Here is a 20884-nt window from a genome sequence, read left to right as displayed (position 1 = left end):
GGGTTCAAAATTTTAAATGTTAAAATCTGGCAATGGGGTTGAGAGTGTACTCTTTGGGCCCATACAAAAGACGTTTGTGTTTAACTTCACACAAAAGCGAAAATATGAACATCATTATGAACAGAATGTGACCAATATAAAAATGAATTTTCCCTCTAGTCTACTCCTTTCAAAATACCAGTCAAAAGAAGACTCATTTATCATTCATAGTGCAAACACATGTGACACTAGATTACGTATTAAGAATTCCTCACTTCAATAATATGCACATGTCCTTGGCTGCCTTTCCTCTTATATTGCGAACTCAGCACCATCCTTCAAATCTGGCAACCCAAAATCACATAAAACCCTGTAAGGAGACTTTAGGGACTAATATAACTTATTCCATCAATATCCAATTTTTTATTCCTCTCAACATTAAACTAAAGTCTGTCAAACACAATCCCAGATTATCTCTAGCTACTCCAGCTCTTCACAGCTCGCTTGTTCCTAGGTCGCTTGGAATTTCTAGCTTCTGGTCAGAGGATGACATGTGATGGTCCCTGGTTCCATTCAAGTAATCTGAACCATCCTACATTATGGCAGAAATCAAGCAGTTATTGAAAGCTCAAGGATCTCAAACTAAGAGACCTCTTTGGTGCTCTACATACTCTTCTCCAAAAACTTGGTTTGTCACAAAGAGCCTTGATTTTCTCCAATTCCTCAATAATTTCTGCGAAATTCGGTCTTTGCATTGGATTCTTGTCCCAGCAGGCTGTTATCAATCTGGGCAAGACAACATCAATTAAATTAAAAGCAAAATTGGCAAGATTGAAATTGCTCCAGGAATACTCTTTGACAGACTAATATAAGGAATCCAAAGAGTCAACTGAGACAACTCTGGTGTCTGAAAGATCTGAGAAACAAATCAGCACAAACAGCAGCTTGCAAAGAGCAGACAGCCTAAAATCAGAATACAACTTCTAAACACTAAATACCTTAAAAAGAACAACTTGGCATTGTAGCAAACAAGTTTGGGCTAGCCTGAATACTGTTCACTACAAAGCTTCAACTTAGAACTTCACGATGCATACAAAACAAGGAGTAATGAAAGGGATTAGGGTTAGACGAAAGCGCTAATACAAATATATAGCCTTTCATTTCCTGTAGTAGAAGTAAGCATTTTGAAGCATGGTCACTGAAAAACATGCCATAAAAACAAGTTTACAGAAGGAATTGGGTGGACAAATCCACTGCTAGATTAAATGGAGCTTGCCAGCTCATAACAGGGAAATAAAGTTGGGGAATATGAACTGATGAGGGTACAGAGGACCTCCTTCATGGCTGCATTTAACGATCAATGGAGTGCCACTAAAGAATTTGCATTATTTCTGTGTCTAAGACTAAGGAACCCACTGAACCAAACTTAAAATACATCCTAATCCTTACAGCTTCTAAATATGCTGTTGTTTTCTGTTCAAAAGGCAGAGCCATAGTTATCCATGAAACATAGATGCACACCATTAAAATAGACGACATGAGATTTTATGAAAGCTGCTCCAATATTTGTGCAATCATGTAAACTTACTCTTTCAATCCGTCTGGATAGTATTTATCTTTTGCTTTAAAAGGTGGCCGTTCATTCTCGTATGCCACAGCATCCAGGACCTCCTCTTCTGTCTTGGTGTGAAAAGGAAGACACCCTTCAATCATCTGCAATAAGAAGGACAAGCAGACTGAATGATTGACTTTTTTTTTAAAACCTGCAATCCTATAGACCAGAAGATATAAACCATACAAGGACAATGAAAATTCTTCAAGGACAATGAATATTAGCTTTTGTAACTGCCTTCCCAAACCAACCACTGCAACTGGGGTACCCACAAGCACACTTATCTCTAAACAAATCACCACTACTACACACCCACAGCCACTTAGATGCTTCGATGGGGAGTAATCCAGGTCCGCGTGGTGACGTGCAAGAGGCGTCACTGGCTCCAAGCCCACCTTGAGGGTCCAAGACAAGGTCAAGACTCCTAGCAGGATTACACACTTTTAAGGACCCATGCATCACCAACCTGGCTGCTTCTTGCTCCTCTCCAAATGAATCATTGGCACGACACGTGCACAACCACGCCTGTCATACAGTAATCAATCTAGAAGGCAGCACTTTGACCAGGCATTAGCCACAATTCCCATCCCGTCTGTCCCAATCACTCCTCTAACATCTCTATCATCTAGACCCTGAACATGAGGTCAAAGAAGACTGGGATCCACTGCTCCAGAGCTTTATCACGGGAGTGGCAAGGCTTCCCACCGCTCCAATGGTGCTCCCTTTCAAGAGCCACAAGATCAAAACCAAGATCTCTAGGCCAGGACTTGGGGGGAAGAGTTGAGAAGTATACAGGGGGTGGTGGAGGGGGTTGCCATGGAGGAAATTGAGACGGGGTGATGAGGCCTAGAAGGAGGTCAGGAGACGAGGTTGATAACAATGGCCTAGAAGGAGGTCACGTGACAAGGTTGATAACAATGGCAGGGGAGGGATAAGGGATGGAGGGGTAGGGTGAGAGAGAAGAGAGGTCTGGCTTGAGGAAAAGCAAAGGGGGGAATCAGAAGCAACTGAAAGATTGAACAACAGGGATGGTAGAGACAGAGGTGAGAACCAAGTAGCATGGGATGAGGCATATGTGACTACTCTCACGAGGGATAAGGGACGGAGGGGTAGGGTGAGAGAGAAGAGAGGTCTGGCTTGAGGGAAAGCAAAGGAGGGAATCAGGAGCAACTGAAAGATTGAACAACAGGGATGGTAGAGACAGAGGTGAGAACCAAGTAGCATGGGATGAGGCATATGTGACTACTCTCCCGAAGGGGAGGTCTCAATCTGAGGTGTCACCCTCGCTTATTGCTTGCAATTCTTTCCTACTCTTGCTATTTTTCTTGCCTTCCACTCTTGTCCAAACCCCCTCAGATGGATCACGGGGCAACAACATGAGTGTTTATTATTGAGGAGGCTATGGCACTATCCTAGAAAGGGAGCGGGTCTTATCCCCTCTGGTATTATTGTTAGCAATCTGAAGGGACCTGGGAATGAGGGAGAGGGTGCGTCTGCAATGTGAACCTTGAGTGGGTGGGCTCACAAAGTGTGGACAACCTTGGCCAAGTGGCTCATTTGTCTGCAACGTAAAAGCCTAGAACCTCTACCCTCTACCTAAAGGCTCCACCATCCAAGGTTTCTAGAAGTACCAAGGAGGATGTTTGGGTCATCCACAATTAACCACATGTTCAAGATTCCATCTTAAAAGAGCCATAGTAAAGAACAAAATAGATTTGCACCCCTTGGGGAGGCTTGGGAAGCGAAGCATGATTGGGTACCTTGGTGTGTGTTCATCATCTTCAAGTTACCCACTATGAGACCGTGGCACAAAGGGATGAAGCAAACTAGATGAGGACTAAAGGCTAGGTTCTACTCCACCAGTGCCTTAGCTGTGTTTGAGGAGCTATGCTAAAGTAGAAAAAAAGAACCTCTCCATAGACGGTGACATCCAGCGCTAAACTCGTCTGGACCCCGTCGCCGTGTAGGAACAATCCAGATGGCTGAGGGTTTCAATGGTGAGCCCCTCTTGCTAGACCAAATGATCACCTTCTAGATCGCTGTCCCTTTCGTCAAACGAAATACACCAGAAGAAGGGGAAGGAAAAATCAAAGGGGAAAGGCAAGGGAAAAGAAAAAAAGAACAAGAAGAGAGAACGGGGGTAAAGGGACAGGAGAGAAAGGAGAAAAGGAGCCCACCAAAGGCTCCAAAAAACCACCTAGAGGACTTGAAAGGAATAAACAGAAGAGGGAGGCAAATTCAGAGCCTGCACATGGCACAGAAAGGGGAAAAAGGAGCCCACCAGGGGCTTAAACAAACCATCTTAAGGGCTCCAATGCCCCTGAGGAGGGAGTCCAATTAGAGCAGAGGGCCAAAAATACCCCATAAGCTAGTCCCAGGCACTGCTGAGAGAAATCAGGGCCTTTCTAAGCCCAAAAATGGGGTGGAAGCTCGCAGAAACAGAGGTGGGAAGTGGCGGCACTGGCGAGCAGACCAAACCAGAAAACGGGCTGGTTAGCAGACCAAAACGAGCTGTAAACACCTCGTCGAGGGCTGAGACAGGGAAGCAAGGGGTGGAGGGAAGGTGGGCCGAGGGGAAAGGCGCAACAGAGGGAAGGAGTGGCAGAAGAGGGGGAGAGTGGGAGGGGCACAGGTTTCAAGCAGAGGGCATCAGCTCTCCTCTTGCTGATGGAAGTACCTTCTATGAAGAAGCAGATTCCAACACCATTCTCCTGATTCAAAAACTGAGTCCCACAAAAAACTAGATTGGAGCCACTACCATTTAAAAGCCTCGTTCCCCACCTGTAGATTTTCCCCGCCTGGAATCAGTTACTAGAGAGTATGTAGTATCTTCGATCAGTGCTTAGAATATTTTTGCAGGATGTTTACACCAGTATGAAGAAGAAGATTATCTTAATGGGTGGGAGCCTTCCTAATTGAATCATAGGCTTGACAAGAAAACAGTTGTGCGGCTGACGGTGTTTGTGGGGAGTGCTTGATGTGGGAGTCTCGAAACTAGAGTTGGAGAGAACCAACCTAAATAACAAGTTAAAATTCAACTTTGACTAAAACTTTGTAACCATCGCAATGTCTGGCCTGTATTGCAAGCCCAACACAATAAGCACTAAACCTATTATAGAAGATTGCAAAAGCAGCACCTGTTGCAGAATCAGAGCAAATGAAAACACATCCACACTTTTATTGTATCCTTCGCCTCGCAACACTTCTGGAGCCATGTAATAACCTGCACCTCCACCAAAATTTCCAAAAGCCAAACCACCAAATAATCAAACGACCCGCAACCATGAAAGACTATGATGACTCTTTAATTCTTTTCCCTCTCCTAGTGACTTACTTTAGCTCATATTAGGGCAACTAAACACAAATTGCAATCTTCAATTTTTGGACACGAGACTAAATGCGGTAGCATGTGATGTGCTGTCAAGTGGATTAAGTACATTAAACTGAATGCCTAGCAATGAGTTTGGTGCAGTCACCAGCTGGAACATAAAGCCATAAGTACAGTATTTAGTTGTAAATGTAATACTTACGTGAACTGTCACCAAACTTGGGTCCATTCAGACCTGAAGGCGTTTCAGAAGCTCCCTTCAAAAGTTGGCTCAAGCCAAAGTCAGCTACCTTTAATCGGCCCACTCGATCCCGAAAAATGTTCCTGGCAACTTACTGAGAAGATAAAACATTAGTAAAAACTCTCTCTCTCTCTCTCTCTCTCTCTCTCTCTCTCTGTAAGAGTAGGTGTGTCTCTCTCAACCTGCATTGCTTGCCTCTTCCACAGGTCGCCTCTCTTGCCTCGCCACCCTCCCTGCCCTCTATTCACCTCTCCAAGAGACAGGGCAGAGGTAGGACAGAGTGGAGAGGTGAAGATGGAAGCTTTGGGCTGCCCTCAGGATGGTCAAGGTGATAGGACAATCCAACGTGGGCTGTTCCAGAAGCAAAACGAGAGGCAAAGTCGAGTGGAGGGATGCTGACTATGAGGTAAGAAAGGGTAGCACAGAAGGGATGGTACTGGCGACTAGGTAGACCTTGCTTTGGGCATAGTACTTGGCCTTGATCTGCAATGAGCAGCCCATGTGGGCTGCTCGTCAACCCTTACCCTCATCACACACACAGAAGTTACAACACTCTCTTCCATCAAGAATCAAGAACGTCTATCAAGAACATGGAGCAGCAAATCGACAAACAAAGTAGACTCAAGAACACCACCGAAGGGAAACCCATCCGTTGACGGACAGATCGACGGACATCCTCCAATGGTGCCTGAAAGTAGCCCACAAGCGCACCTACAGGCACAGAACAATGGGAGGAAAAAAAAAAGAGGAAACAGTTTGCAGCAGGTTCGCACATAGGAGACTTAAGTGCATGACTAGCGGAAAATACATCAGTAGACAGAAAGATCACTTGTTTGTTGATGGAAATATCTAACCATGACGGAAAATCCATCTGTCAACATCAGCCTGCCATCTACTGCTCTGATTCCACCCACATGCTTGACTGCTACTGCATCCATGCATTGTCTCCTCCCCATGCACTACTGCCCTTAATCACCCGGTGCCCATAATACCCTATGCCAGACCATACATGCTGCATCAGTGGCTTATGAGCTGAAAGTAGCCCACAAGCGCACCTACAGGCACAGAAAAATTGTGGGGGGGGGGGAGAGGAAACAGTTTGCAGGAGGTTCGCACAAAGGAGACTTAAGTGCACGACTAGCGCAAAATACATCAGTAGACAGAAAGATCACTTGTTTGTTGATGGAAATATCTACCCATGACAGAAAATCCGTATGTCAACATCAGCCTGCCATCTACTGCTCTGATTCCGCCCACATGCTCGACTGTTTCTGCCTCCATGCATTGTCTCCTCCCCATGCACTACTGCCCTTAATCACCCGGTGCCCATAATACCAAATGCCAGACCATCATGCTGCATCAGTGGCTTATGAGCTGCTGTAAAGCAGCCATTGCCCCTGCAAAGGGGCCCGGCAGCCCAAGGCTTCTGTGAGCAGCCTTTGCTACTATGCAAATAGCAAGATGAGGATCTCACCAAATGCAGATAGAAGGGGCTGCAATATAAGGGAAGGGAGGGAGGGCGGAGGGGGGAAAGGGGGGGGAAGGGGGGGGGGGGGGGTCCTGTGTGGGCTGGGCGAGTGTCACATCAAAGGATAGGTGGGAGTGGTCTGGTCCTGGCATAAGCGGTGCAGTATAAGTTAGGAAATATGTGTAGCAGATCCCATTGTGGCCGTGTAGTTTGGGTAGCATGTGTATCTCTCTGACCCTGGCCACCTTTGTAGCCCATTACATATGAGCAGGTCATGAGTGGTACACACGTTCAAAGAAAATATCTCCCATATTGCATGACTATGGACCCAGTATGTCCTTTGACTTGCTTTTGAACTCTGCAAGTGAGAGATCTGGCAGTGCTAAGGCATCTTGGAAATCTAAAATCTCTACATGTGTCCTTGGTCTTGGCATTGAAGTCCCCAATGAGTAGGATCTCTTCCTACTTTGCATGTACCTCTAAATGTCCTCATACAGTGCCAAGAATGGTGAGATCTGCCCTTTCCCTAAGGCAGTGCAGGCATAGTCAAATGTTTGAGCAGTGTATACGCCTGTGGTTTGAGGTCTCTTGGGTCGGATCCACATATGTCTGGCATGCTCATATGTCCTAGTAGTTGTGATATGTGTCTAAAGTTGGGAGCATAGAAGCAACACAACTCCTAATCATTGTACACCTCCGTTTGTATGGGTCTCCGATCAAGATGCGGACTGACATGTGTACCCATGTGCTATAAGTAGCCCTCTTGGGGCTTTGGTGTGTCTTGGTATAGACCATGAGGTCTTTCCCTTGGAAAGTCTCAGCAAAGTTGCTTGGTGAGGATCATTGGGTCCCAATGCACATTCTTGTTCCAAAGAGCTATAGACAAAGCACCAATGGTCCCCCAAGCTGCGTACCACATATTTGGGAGAGCAATAGACAAACCACTGATGGTCCCACATGATGCATGCCCCTATTTGGGAGGGAGAGGGGGTTTCTGGCCCAAGAAGATGGCTCTACCTTCTTTATAGTCCATTTTCCTTTCTCCCTAGCCCTCCATCACCTTCGTGATACCTTCTTTCCTCTACTGCCAAGAGCAGACCACTTTCATTTATCCTTTGATATGACACTCCCCCTACCCATACAAGACACACATGAGGAGGCAGCGACGTTGTAGTGAACTATGTCATGGGATCTCCTACCTTTACATCACAGATTTATGATCTTATAATACACCCCCTTATGTCATGGGATCTCCTACCTTCACATCATAGATTTATGACCTTATACTACCACCCCTTATGCAACAAGTAGACCATTCCCACCTATCCTTTGATAGGACACTCCCCCAAATCACACAGGACACACATAGGACCCCACCCCCTCCACATACCATCAATATGACTTTGATCACTCCTTAGACCACATCTATGGTAGCTATCTTGCTACTCTCTTAAAGCACATAGACAACGAGGAGCCCAATATCAATGCCAAAACCCTCCTCACTAATTCTCTTCACATAGCAATCCAACACTCCTTCCCCTACACAGTCAAAAACACAAGAAATCCACCCAAAGGGTTGGTATCCCTAAATGGTTGGTGCGATGACGAGTGCAAAGCACTTAGGCAACATTGGCCCTATGACACCAAAAAGGACACCCGGACAAGCATCATACTAGAAAAGAGTACAAACATTAAGTGCAGCACAATATAGCAGTAACTCCAAAGCATTTTGGATGAATCTCTTGGAAACAAGATCACCATGTCCCTTCCAAGTCTTTGGAAAGCCTATGTAGATAAACTCTGCGATGTTCCTCACCAACCTGGGCCCAACCTAGAAGAAATACCATGTCCCACCACCTCCACTCTCTTCACCACAACCTGTCTCAAAGAGGCGATTAAGAAGTTGCAAAACGAAAAAGCCACGGATCATAAGGACCTTCAAGAGGAGCTCCCAACCCATGGTTTGAGTTGGTTGCTCCAATCCTAGCCAAACTATTCAATGAAGCCATCTACACAAGTCCATTCACAAGGTAGGGCAATTACCAAGCTATCATGGCGGGCCACCCAATGACCAAGGTGTATGGATCAATACTTGTAATGACATCAATGAGTTTGCTGAGAGAGAGTGATTGAACAAGCAAGATTTAATTGAGACCGATCCACACTAGATGACATCTTACCTTACAAACAACCATAGAGGAGGCCAAACATCGGAAACAAAGAGTATAATGCTGCTATTGTGGATTTTTGAAAGAGCTTCAATTCAGTACCACGCACTCCCCACTTTGCACAACTCAAAGCCTTAGATATTCCATATTGGTTATATGGGCAATTATGGCTTTATATGAGAGAGTTAGAGGCAAAGTATGCACAACATAGGGATTGTCACAGGAGGTGAACCCCACCATTGGGGTAACAACAGTGGTAGCCCCTATCCCCCCCCCCTTATTTGACATGTGCATTGATGGACTGGCCTCTTTTGTAGATTTTATTCAATTCAGTAACACGTGCTCCCCCCTTTGCATGACTCCAAGCTTGGATATTCCATAGGATGTTATATGGGCAATCATGGCTTTATATGAGAGAGTTATAGGCCAAGTACGCACAACATAGGGCTTGATAGAAGAAGTAGACACCACCATTGGGGTGAAACCCTATCCCCCATCTTATTCGGCATGTATGGCCCCTATCCCCCACCTTATTTAGCATGTACATTGATGAGATGGCCTCTTTGTGGACACACTAGAAGGTTGAGGCTCAACTTTGGAGCAGTCTATCATACCTATCCTATATATGCCGATGATGTCGCTCATCTCAAACACAACAGAGAAACTACAGATGATTTGACAACCATTTGGACCTGTTGCCAAAGCCGAGACATGAATGCCAACTAGGTGAAACGAAGGTTATAAGCTTCAACATTGATGATGCTTAGCTTCGGTGTGAGGCATTCACACTTGTAGGGGGAATCGGTTGGGATAGTTAGACCCTAAGAATATTGGGATGCACTTTCATAGGTCCCAAATTTATGATGAAACCGATAGCTTAGACACGCTTGACTAGAAGGGACACCTTACTATCGAGACTATGCTTCCACGCACACACTTCCACGATGTGAACACAAAGTCACTCCACGCACTGTGGATCTTGATTGAGCAGTTCCAAGCATCCTCTAATCAACTACATATTGAGACAAGATGGGCTACACAAATCTGCACTTTAAGCCATATGCAGGAGGGTGAGACAAAGGAGCACAGTGCATATGCCCTGTGTACTATGAGATCTATGGATGGCATCACTATCTATTTAGAAGTGACTTGGGTGCACTCAAAGATTTATTAGCCCATCTTGGTCAACGATGGGCGGTGACTTTCCTCCTCAAGGCCCAATGACATAGAGACTAACTACTGTGACCCCAAAGGAGAGACAAGGAGGGCCCATCAGAGTCCAACAAGAGGAAAATCATAGAGGAGAGACAAGGAGGGCCCATCAGAGTCCCTCTGTGAGCCCAAAGGAGAGACAAGGAGGGCTCATCAGAGTCCCCAACGAGAGGACAATCACAGACTTCTTTTCTCATGACTCGAGCCAAGGATAGCAAGGGACACGATGTAGTTGAGACCCAAAGTGCGCAACACGATATACTAGCCCTCGAGTGGACCCTCAAATGAGGACCACAGACATCTTCTCTTTGCTATGGCTTGGGGAGACAAACCACCGGAGTGCCGGTAGCGTGCACCGGACATGTAGCTTACCAAAACGTCACAGCAAGTTCCCCCCGACTAGGGGGAGCCTTATGCCTAGCCCGTAGGAACAATCTCCGGAGTGGAAAACCTCATAATATATCGGGGTGCACTTGTCAAACCACCTTTCCCTCCATTTTTATCCTTTCCACTTTTATACTCTACCCTAGCAATAGCAGAGGATATCTCTGTATATATTTTCTCGTTTTCAAACATCAGCCTTGGGTGTGGATGCCCACTTTAGTGGCCCCACCCATTAGATTTGATTGTATGGGTTTTTCCAGTCTCACAGACCCCTCAATCTTTCGAAGCGTTAAGAAACTCTCTCTCTCTCTCTCTCTCTCTCTCTCTCTCTCTCTCTCATGTTATTTTTCACACTCTCCTTTGTAGTTTACTTGGCAATAAGCGTACTAAACACTTGCAATAGATGCTAACAGCTAAGCTAGATATCTACTAGCTATTCTAGAATTCACTATCTCCAGCAATAAAAAATTGTTAATCTACTCTCTTCTCCCCTTGCTTTCCTGAAGGCTTCAAACACAAAAAGTTGTGGCTGAACCAGAAGAGTGTTTGCTCATGTCTTCTTACAAAAATCTATACGACATCATTTGTGTCTCAATTTTAAGAGCTGATCTCTGAAAAGAGAGATACGATATGATTGTATTAAACATTGGTTGACACCCTTCAAGATCTATGGGAATGGACACCATTATCCACTAGATATTAAAATTTTGTTAGGAAAACATTCATACAAAACTTGCTATGCTGCGAGCATGTGTCTAGCTAGCCGGTGTGCTACGTCAAGGACTTCTATTTTTCCTGATATGCGTGTATGCTCAGCAATGGAGAAGCATGTGTTCTTCCTTTTCTACCTCCCCTATGGAGTAATTCTAGGTCTTCTCCATCTACACCTTTCCACCTCTAGAATGTAGAGCTGGTCCTTATTCTGTAGATTGAATGTTGTTTGAACAGTGATACATTTCATATTTATCCATTGGATTGATTTCCCATTTGCTCAACTGCATTTTCAGTCCTGGGTCTTGCCATAATTACTGTAGCATTTTCTGCATAGCTAGATTTCTGATATCTCCCACATCCTCGGAGATATCTACAGCCTATATTCCCCACAGCTCCACCCAGTTGACCCCTTCTCTGCCCCATCCCATGGTTTTTGTGGCCTCCACTGCCCTGCGTGGGCTCCTGTTTGCCCCCCTTTTCTCAAGCTTATTGAGGTAGACCATGTACTGACAGGTATCATCCCTGTTTGTGCTAGCAGAAGAGGACAAGGGGCTTCTACTTTGGTCCCCGACTCCACAATGACAAATCGTTTGTGGATTGTCTCTATTCTTTTCCAATATGCCTTAAGAGGCTGGGTGCCCATGCAAGGAGTGTATAGGAATTTTATTTCCCAGCTCCATAAATTTGCTTTCTTGCATTTGTCTTGAAAGCCATATAATGTTTTCAGCCCTCCCTGTACTCTCCTTTCTACGCACTCATTCCACTTGTAGCTATCCACAAATTAACACCGTAGGTATTTGTATGATACAACTGCTTCTAGAGGTTCCTTTTCAAGTGTGAAGGACATCTCCTCGTTTCATGTAGCAATTACCATGACTTTTGTATTAGCAATGTTTACTTGCATGCCCAGGTGTTTTGCAGAATTTACCGAATGTATTCAAGTGCGCCTACATGCCATTTTTGTCTTTTGTAAAGAGAATCATGTCATCTGCGCAGATGAGTAAGAGTAAGGCATAACCTGCACTTTTGACTCCACACTACTCTTCCCTTCTTCTAATTCATCAATTCATAAACCGAAAATAGTCGGTGAGGGGTGAAGCCTTGCTTGACCACTATGGCACTGCTTAAAATTATCTTTTCTTGGAGCTTTACAAGTGGCTGTGCCACTTCGGCTAGTACTTTCTTGTACAATCTGAGTGTCTAAGCACTTGAGGGATTTGCAGTTTTTTAATCTTTCCCCCAGTTTTTTATGAAGTATGTGTCAACGGCTTTCTTAAGTTCAACAAAACAGCAGTAGATAGCTTTCTTTCATGACTGGTCCCCATCTGTTGAGGCTCAAATAGTGACCAGATGGTCATTGTTGAATGTTTGGGCCAAAACCTTACTTGGGATCCCTTATAGCTTGTTCCTCTACCCCACTTGCTGATTTTCTGCTCAAAAATGGTGCCATACGGCTTATCATGACTGTTCTTGTTGATTTTTGCTACCTTATTGTCTCCTCCTTTGTGCATCAACACTATCCTGTGAGTTTCCAGTTTATGGAGAATCCCTCTTCCAAATCTTTATTTATTATTGTGGTCAGCATTTCTTTTTCTTTGTCCCCTCCCCATGTCAATATCTCTGCTACTAAGCCTTGTGAGTCCAGAGCCTTCTCAGTGGCTAACTTCCTCAGTCCTCTCTCCACATCTTCTTGCGTGATGATGCCATCTATAGCTTTGATGGACTTGGATGCTTCTCCCTTCGTAGAGTTCCTTGTCGAACTGTTCCCTACTTTCCAGGTTAATTCCCTGCTTGAGATTTGTTTCTATATAGCTTTTGGAAAAACTTTCTTGGGTCTTTCTTGAAGTCTTTAAAGTGCCTGAGCTGTTTGTGTCTTAGGAAATCTCTCTTCTTTATTCTTGTTTCTTTATCTGCTACCTTCATTATTTATTTACTGTTTTACAGTCTTGCTTGTACCAACTATTACAGGGCATGCCTATGCTCCTCCCCTTTCTCTTTGTGAAACATTTATGTTTCTGCAATATTTATGTCACGCATTTATCCATTCCCAGGCAGATGTAAGGCATCCAGCACTGTGAAATTGCCTCTTCTAGATCCTTCTATGTAATCCATTTTCACGCAGGGTGTGAGGTGTGCTTCTGTTTTTCTGCAACCGACCTTGTCCCTTCGACCCAGAGGGAGATTTGTCCTGCGATCGGACTCCAATGCCTATCCATCACACTTGAGATATTTCACAATGTGTCTTTCATTTGGGCTTATGACCATGTAGTCAATCATGCTTGAACATTGACGGGGTTGCATGTGTAGCCTCCCATGTCTTTGAAGAGGAGAGTGCAATTGCGTATTTGCGTGCCAAAACATTTCCATAGTGTGAGGAGTTGTTTTCCAATGTGGGTGATCTCTCTTGCATCTCCTAACGTCCTCTTCCAGCCCCTCCTTTCCTCACTATCCTCGTCAATTTCCTCCATCCACAGTGGGTCTTTCCCTTCCACTGTTATCATGGCCTGCCTTGAGCCTGTTCATGCATTTAAATACTAATGCCACTAAACCAATCGAAAATAAGAGGTTTCAAAATATGTATAACATGCCCAAACTCACCTATGAAAACACATGACAATCACTCAAAGGGTTGGAATCCATGAACTCCATCTGCATAGCAAGGAATAGCTACTATGACATCGCCACTGATGTCATCAATGCCCCAACAATGGGTGAAGATCCTAGTATAAATCGATGCTCTCACAATACATATCCACACACTTCACATACTTGAGCTATGCAAAGGAGATTCTGTCAGCACTCCTAAAGGGGATGGCTAATCAAAAAGTAGCCTACTTTCTCTTCATTCAAGCTATAACTACTTGTGAAGAATATGTGATTCCATTTTGGTCTCTCCCGCACGAACATGTCTAAGCGAAAAATACTTAGACAAACTCGTTGTTAACAAGGAAACACACCACTTATAAGGGAAAAACACTTTACATACCTTGGTTTCAAATCCCGGTGTATGATGGCTTCGGGCTTACATTCATGCAAATAGTTCAATCCCCTGCAACTATCACACGGAAGCTTAAGATCATTCCCATTAAGAAGTACGACACATGTTTAAATCCATAGTTCTAACTAAGCTTCTCTACAAACTTAAAATAGATCATTTAAAAATTCAATACAAAAGCCGTTCCAATACAAATTGTATGCTCTCATGTGGACATCTTAAGATTAGCCACCTTAGGACATCACAAAAAGAATGTGCCTAAATACAACCGCAAGAAAGAATCTCTTAAAGCATGCATAGTGGTTGTCACACATTTGTACTTCTCCCAAGAAATAAAGAGAAATCTTTTATATTGACTTTGTCAAAGAAAATCGAGTCCAGTTAGCCAACATTGGTTTGATTTTCCTTTGCGCCACATTGGTTAGTGAACACTGTGGGGACGCCCACAAGGGGCTAGAAATAGTCCAAGAGCTAGAATGCATGCACTTGACTAACCTCTAATGGGTTAAAGTGTTGGATATTGTTTGTGCAGTGTAGGACTTTGGAGAGTGCTTAATTCCCCAGTTTTTGAGAAGGAAAGCACAAGACAAGTGGTGCCCCATTCAATAAAGGGCTTGCTTGAGTTAAAAGCACTAAAGGCGCCTCATTTGATGGAGAAAAGCGCTTGCTTTTGGAGAAAGCCCATGTTTCTTAAAGAAAGCCTAGCTTTCTTGGAAAATTTGCCTATTCTAGGCAAGAAAGCAAGCGAAGCTTTTAGAAAGCACATGCTTTCTAGCCGGGTGGCCTGGTCTATCAATGAAGGGCCTCTAGGCTCTCAGTAGGACTAAGAATTGTAACCAGGCTCTGCTCCCTCCTGAGTCACCTTATACAAAGAGATTTCTATAGTAGTAAAGTTCCACAACAGTCTATAGTTACCACGTGTGAACATGTGTGTGTTTCTAGGCTTCCCCTTGCTGCTTGGTTTCCTTTCCATTGTCTCTTGTTTAAATTTTGGCACTAGTTCTTACTTGCTAAGAATTCCCCTTTTGCTCTTTTTGCTTTACGAGTTCTTTACTTTTGAATTTCCTCTTTTTATCAGTCCTTTGGTAGCCTACTTATTGATATCCTCGGGTACCTGAGTTTTCAAGAACTCTCAGATGGCTTCTTATCAGTCTTGAAAAAAAACCTTCAACAAAGACGGATTAGCCCAGAATAAAAAGCAAAAGCAAGTCATGGGTCAAGATGACCCTCCTAATGTACCGCATGAGGCCTGACTTGTCAATGAAGTGATGCACAGCCAGGTGTCCCTTGACTCTGGCATATTTAGAGAGTCAAGAGATGCCCATTTGTCTCTCGTTTGATTGCTGATTGGAAGCACATACTCTCCCATCTTAAATGGAATGGCAGGAACACTGTTGCAAGCAACTCTTTGTGTGCTGAGAGTCTTCATTGGTCAAAGGCCTTTGCACTGTGAGAAGTGCAGCCGAAATGAATGGGAGAGAGAGAGAGAGAGATAGCACACCTCACACACACACACTAAGAAGGAGAGAAAGGAGAGAGAGAAAAGGCACAAGAGAACTGCAAGTGATATCTGGAGAAAATCCCACTACAACTGGGGGGGAAACCTCAGAAACAACGGGCTGCTCGAGAGCTCCGAAAACACAGCTCAACAACCAAGTGGAGGGAGCACTAGGGAATGGATGAACTGCTCCACTACCCTGCTCCTCAGGTGCACAACAGGACTGCCTCTGCTCCTCTGCCAGGCCCTCCAACAAATCATGATCTGCTGCTCCAGAAGATGGGTGAAACACCAAGGAGGGGGGACCTATAAATAGCCCCAGCCTCTCCCTGGTCGGTCAGCAAGAAGGGGGGCCGACCAGCTGCTCTCCCTGGCCGACTCATATGCAGGGGGACCGACCCCCCTCTACCCTCTATAAAGGGCTGGCTGGCAGCCCTACTTACACCTCCTAGAGGGCCGACCACCTGCCTTGCTCATGGCACACAGCCCTATAAGAGGGCACACACCTCTATGCCTAGAGGGGGCCGACTCAGCAGGCTCTACATGAGCCGGCTAGGCCTGCTGCTCTCCTATAAAGGGCTCACCTCCTCCAGCATACAAGGAGGCTGCCTAGCCAACTAGATCTACTCTCACAGGCGGGCAAACCCATAGCACAAGCCCTCTCTCTACCTACCCTAGCCTCACACTAGGCGGGCATACCCACAAACACGGGGCCCCACTCATCAGGAGATGTAGATCTCTAACATACACCTCCTTTGGCCTTACAAGAACCTCGCCACTCATATTTTCTTTGGTCCAAAGGCCTTACAAGAACCTCGCCGCTCATATTTTCTTTGGCACACAGCCCTATAAGAGGGCACACACATCTATGCCTAGAGGGGGCCGACTCAATAGGCTCTACATGAGCCGACTAGGCCTGCTGCTCTCCTATAAAGGGCTCACCTCCTCCATCATACAAGGAGGCTGCCTAGCCGACTAGATCTACTCTCACGGGTCGGGAAAACCCATAGCACAAGCCCTCTCTTCCTACCCTAGCCTCACACTGGGCAGGCACAACCACAAACACAGGCCCTCTCTCATCAAGAGATGTTGATCTCTAACATACATATACCTAGATGAATCCAGGAACATTCCCAAACTCATCCTCTTAAAACACAACATAGTGCAGTTTCAATCTCATGATAGTCACTCACAAGGTTGAAAACCATAAACTCAATCACACATAGCAAGGACTAGCCACTATGACATCCCCACTGACGTCATCAGTGCCCAACAGTGGGGGTAGACCATAGTATAAAAACATGCTCTCACACATACAAATCCACACACCCACACATACTTGAGCATCCATTTATACAAAGTCTTCGTACTGAGTTTCTGTCGGCACTTCGGAGGTGAAGGGCAGACTCAGCTATGATGAAGGCTAGCACTAAAGGAGAAGGCTAATGAAAAAGTAGTCCAACATCTCTTCATTCGAGCTACAACTGCTTGTGAAGTCTAAATGATTTCATTTTAGTCTCTCCCAAACGAGCATCTAAATCTAGCTGATAGGGCAACGCACCATTTAAGATAGAAAGAATTATCGCAATACCAGTAGGCCGCAACATGGACGAAAACTTCACATAGTGAAATTTGCATGTCCGCTAATATGGCAGAAGCATAAACCTAGATGAATCCATGAACATTCCCAAACTCATCCTATTAAAACACAACATAGTGCAGTTTCAATCTCATGATAGTCACTCACAAGGTTGAAAACCAACACCTCCTTTGGTCTTACAAGAACCTCGCCGCTCATATTTTCTTTGGTCTAAAGGTATCCGCCATGTGGAAAGTGTGCAAGATACAACTGGTATGGTTATCTCTTTTCCTGCAACTGTCCGTCGATAGTATGCTTTCGGACAACATTATAGGCCTTTATGGTATTTATTCTCACAAATGCTCTGTGGTTTTGAACCAATACCTCGTCTTGAGATTCATGATCGCCTCAAATACTGGGTTCTCCAATCAGATGATCATGCTTGCCGAGCATTACCATTAGCTGACATCACAATGGCATCTTTGTATCGGATTTTGTTGCCTTCGTCTTGGGTTTCTTCTCGTGTTAATCACATCTAGTCTATGACGCGCTCCTCTCGGTGGTGGTAGACAAAATTGCAGCACATTTGGGACTCCGACTCCCTCTTCGACAAAAGTTTTTTTTATGGTGGGTTATGCTTGGGATTCTTCCCTTTGGACAGCTCTTGGCTCGTCGCCCTATTGCTCCTGCCACTTGTCGACGATGTCTATCTATACGTGTTACATCCCCACTAGGATGTTACCAACTATGGGTTCGCACACCTTAAGCTGACTGACGTCTAGGGAGTTAGCGGGGGTCTGGCTAAGGGTTAGGACTAACCTAGGGCTAAGACCTAACTAGCAGAAGAGGTCTAAAAGAACTGGCCTAGCTTCAAGTGTGGCTAAACTTGAGTGGAGTGTTCCCCAAGCTAGGGCAAAGCAAAATATAGCTGAGGTAGCCCTAAAGTACGAGTTGCTAGCTATAGATGGCTAAAGCCACATAAAGCAAGATGCCTAGCCTATAAGGCTAGGGAACTCAATTGAGGCGGTCCGCAAGATGCATTCCTCAGAGACCGGGACCTCCTGGCCAGAGGCCAACAGCTAGGGGCTCGTGGTATGGAACGCAAGTCTACAGCTTGATGCTGGTTGGCCCCTAGGTTGTTTAGACTTCTAGCTCGAGGGTGGCTCGGATGAGCCTACAGCTGGGAGGTGAGATGGTAGATTCAACCCTTATGGGTTGGTTGCGGGTGCATCCGGTGGTGGGTATTGTGAGATCTCATCTAGAGGACGGTCCAGGATACCTCATCAGGGTATAGAGTTGGCTAGACTTGGCGAGGATTGTCACATTTGGTATCAGAGCCACTCTAAACCTCAATGATCTCTAGCCTCAAACTGAGAAGCGTGGTTGAACTCCAGATTAGAGTTGATACCTTGCCAAATGAGATTCCTAGTTCTCCCTTTTTGGGATAGCCTTTTTTTGTAATATAAGTGTGTGTGTGTGTGTGTGTGTGTGAGGGGGAGGGAGTGTGTATGTGTGTGTGTGTGGAGGAAAAGCGATGGAGATCTCCTCCTCTGCACAGCTGGCCTCATCCGTACAGTTTTCCGCCCTGATTCCATCCGTACAGCCCTCGTCTGTAGCGTCCCCTGCCACGCCTCTGCTACCTGCTTCGTCTTCCGTACAGCTACCGTCAGCTATACGGATTTTCGTACCACCTTCGCTCACCCTACCTTTGCCGCCCGTACAACCTCCCGCACAGCCTCCCGTACAGCCACCGTTCGTTGTGGACCTTTTCGTACATTCCGTCAACCCTGACGTACGGCCGTCCGTACAGGCTGTACGGTCGACCGTACAGCCTGTATGGACGACTGTACAGCCCGTACAGTTCCCTGAGCAGCCTCCTTCCTCTTTTATTTTCTCTGCCTCGGCACCTCCCTCTGCCTCTGCTCCTACTCGTGTGTTTCTTCACCGAAAACATGGTGGTCCACCTGCCTCTCCTCTCGTCAAATCGGCAAAGCATATTTTTGATGGCCTTCTTCTTCACTCCAGCTGGATCTTCTTCGCCAATTGTGCTCTGCCTCTGTCACAGAAGTTCCTTCATCGAGTTTCCCGCTTGTTTGCTCCTTGGATTCTGCCCTTTTGGTCTATGGTCTTCGACAGGCTCAACAATTTGGAGTCTGCCTCTACTTCATGGGCAAGGTTTTATCCTCAACTCAGCTCCGTCATTGGGCTGATGTTGCAGTGGGTCTGGACTATATTTCTTCCTTTGTCTTTCTAGGCAAAGGATTTTACTATGCCCAGTGCTCTTCGATTGAGGTGGTAGAGCGCCTTGTAAATGATGCTGGTGTTCCTGGATCGGGTTTCTTTGCTTATGTTATGCCCTGGGATCCACTTTTCGATCCTTCTGCGACACTTCTGACTCACTGTCCGGTTTGGATTACTCTCAAAGCGCTGCCTGTGCCTCTTCTTCAACATCTCCCAACTCTTGCAGCTTTTTTGGAAAGGCCTCTCCATATTCCGAGACAGGAGTTCCTGCAAGTCTCCCGTGATGTTCGTCTTTGCATTCTGTGGGATATGACGCAGCCCGTGCCATCTACTCTGGATCTTGATTTGGGATTTGCTCATCCGATGCGCATCAGGCTCCATTTTGCATCTTTTCCCATTGCATGTTATCGGTGCCGACAGGTTGGCCATTTTGCACGTGCTTGCCCTTCCATCTCCAGGCCCATACCACCTGCTCCTTCTTCAGCTGTCAAGGTTACTCTCCCTTCTCCTCCGGTTTCTGCTCTGGCTTCTTTGATGAAGTCCTCTACTGCTCCGAAGCACTACTGGAGGAAGGTTGATAAATCACAGGCAAATCTTCCCATTGCTGAAGAAGCTCAGGATTGCACTCTTAGTGAGCACCATCAGTTTCCTTCTATTCAGGATATGGATGTAACCCTTGCAGAGGGCAAAATTGCAAGATGATATGCATGCTCTCTCTCAGGATACTACCCCTGCTCTTATTCATATTGATCCTCCGAATGAAGCTCAAATGCGGAACCCTATTTCATCAGATGTAGCTTCTTTATCGAAAGACATGGACGTTGAGCTAGCTCCTATGTTGATGCATGTGCCAGAGCTTTCTTCTGTTAGGGATGCAGAAGTACCTTTTTTATTGGAATCTTTCCATCCCATGTTACAACATAAGGGCAAAAAACAGCTTGTTTTTATTGATGGTGTGGTTTTATCACTGCATCAGTTTTTACAGAGCAACAATTTGAAGCTGGAGGATGCTGTGTTTGATTCTCCTCCAGCTTGATATGTAATATTTTTAATTGGCTACCTCATGACTTTTGCTCTGAGGTTTTACTTGTAAAAACTTTTCCCTTGTACTTATTGGTGGTTACCTCTTTTGAGGTTTTCCACACAGAAATATAAAGATTTCACTATTTTTATTAAAAAAAGTGTGTGTGTGAGGTGGTGTGTGTGTGAGAGATGGAGGAGACCTACTTGCAGCCAGCACCCTGCGCGCCCTTTGTTTAGGGCTCCCTGCACCCTTTCTTGGTTCTCGCGCCAGCCCACATGCGCTACAACTGCTCGTCCATACACTTTTGTTTTTTTGCGTACAAAAATCCATACCGTTGGATGGACAAAAAGAGTAGAGCCTAACCCGCCTTCACAGCCACCCTCATCCACGTTTAAAACACCCGAACAACACAATCACAACGCAAAAGGCATCCATTCAACA

General features: G+C 45.4%; 1 protein-coding gene across 1 annotated transcript in view; it reads right to left on the bottom strand.

The window, feature by feature from the left end:
• Positions 1-233: 233 nt before the first annotated feature.
• LOC147888617 (integrin-linked protein kinase 1-like) overlaps positions 234-20884 on the bottom strand; it is a 59656-nt gene continuing 39005 nt past the window's right edge. Inside the window, exons 7-11 of the mRNA XM_087392480.1 lie at positions 14093-14155; positions 5122-5243; positions 4729-4814; positions 1568-1692; positions 234-765 (exon numbers count right to left, since the gene is read on the bottom strand). Of these exons, the coding sequence (XP_087248606.1) occupies positions 597-765; positions 1568-1692; positions 4729-4814; positions 5122-5243; positions 14093-14155 (565 nt within the window). The 3' untranslated portion in view covers positions 234-596. The remainder of the gene's footprint in view (positions 766-1567; positions 1693-4728; positions 4815-5121; positions 5244-14092; positions 14156-20884) is intronic.

Source organism: Dipteris shenzhenensis, chromosome 21 (assembly GCF_047967505.1).
Source record: "Dipteris shenzhenensis isolate YYH24624 ecotype China chromosome 21, Dip_SZ_1.0, whole genome shotgun sequence".
NCBI classification, from domain to species: Eukaryota; Viridiplantae; Streptophyta; class Polypodiopsida; order Gleicheniales; family Dipteridaceae; genus Dipteris; species Dipteris shenzhenensis.
Note: the sequence above shows the minus strand (reverse complement) of the source record. Positions and strands in the feature narration are given on the sequence as shown.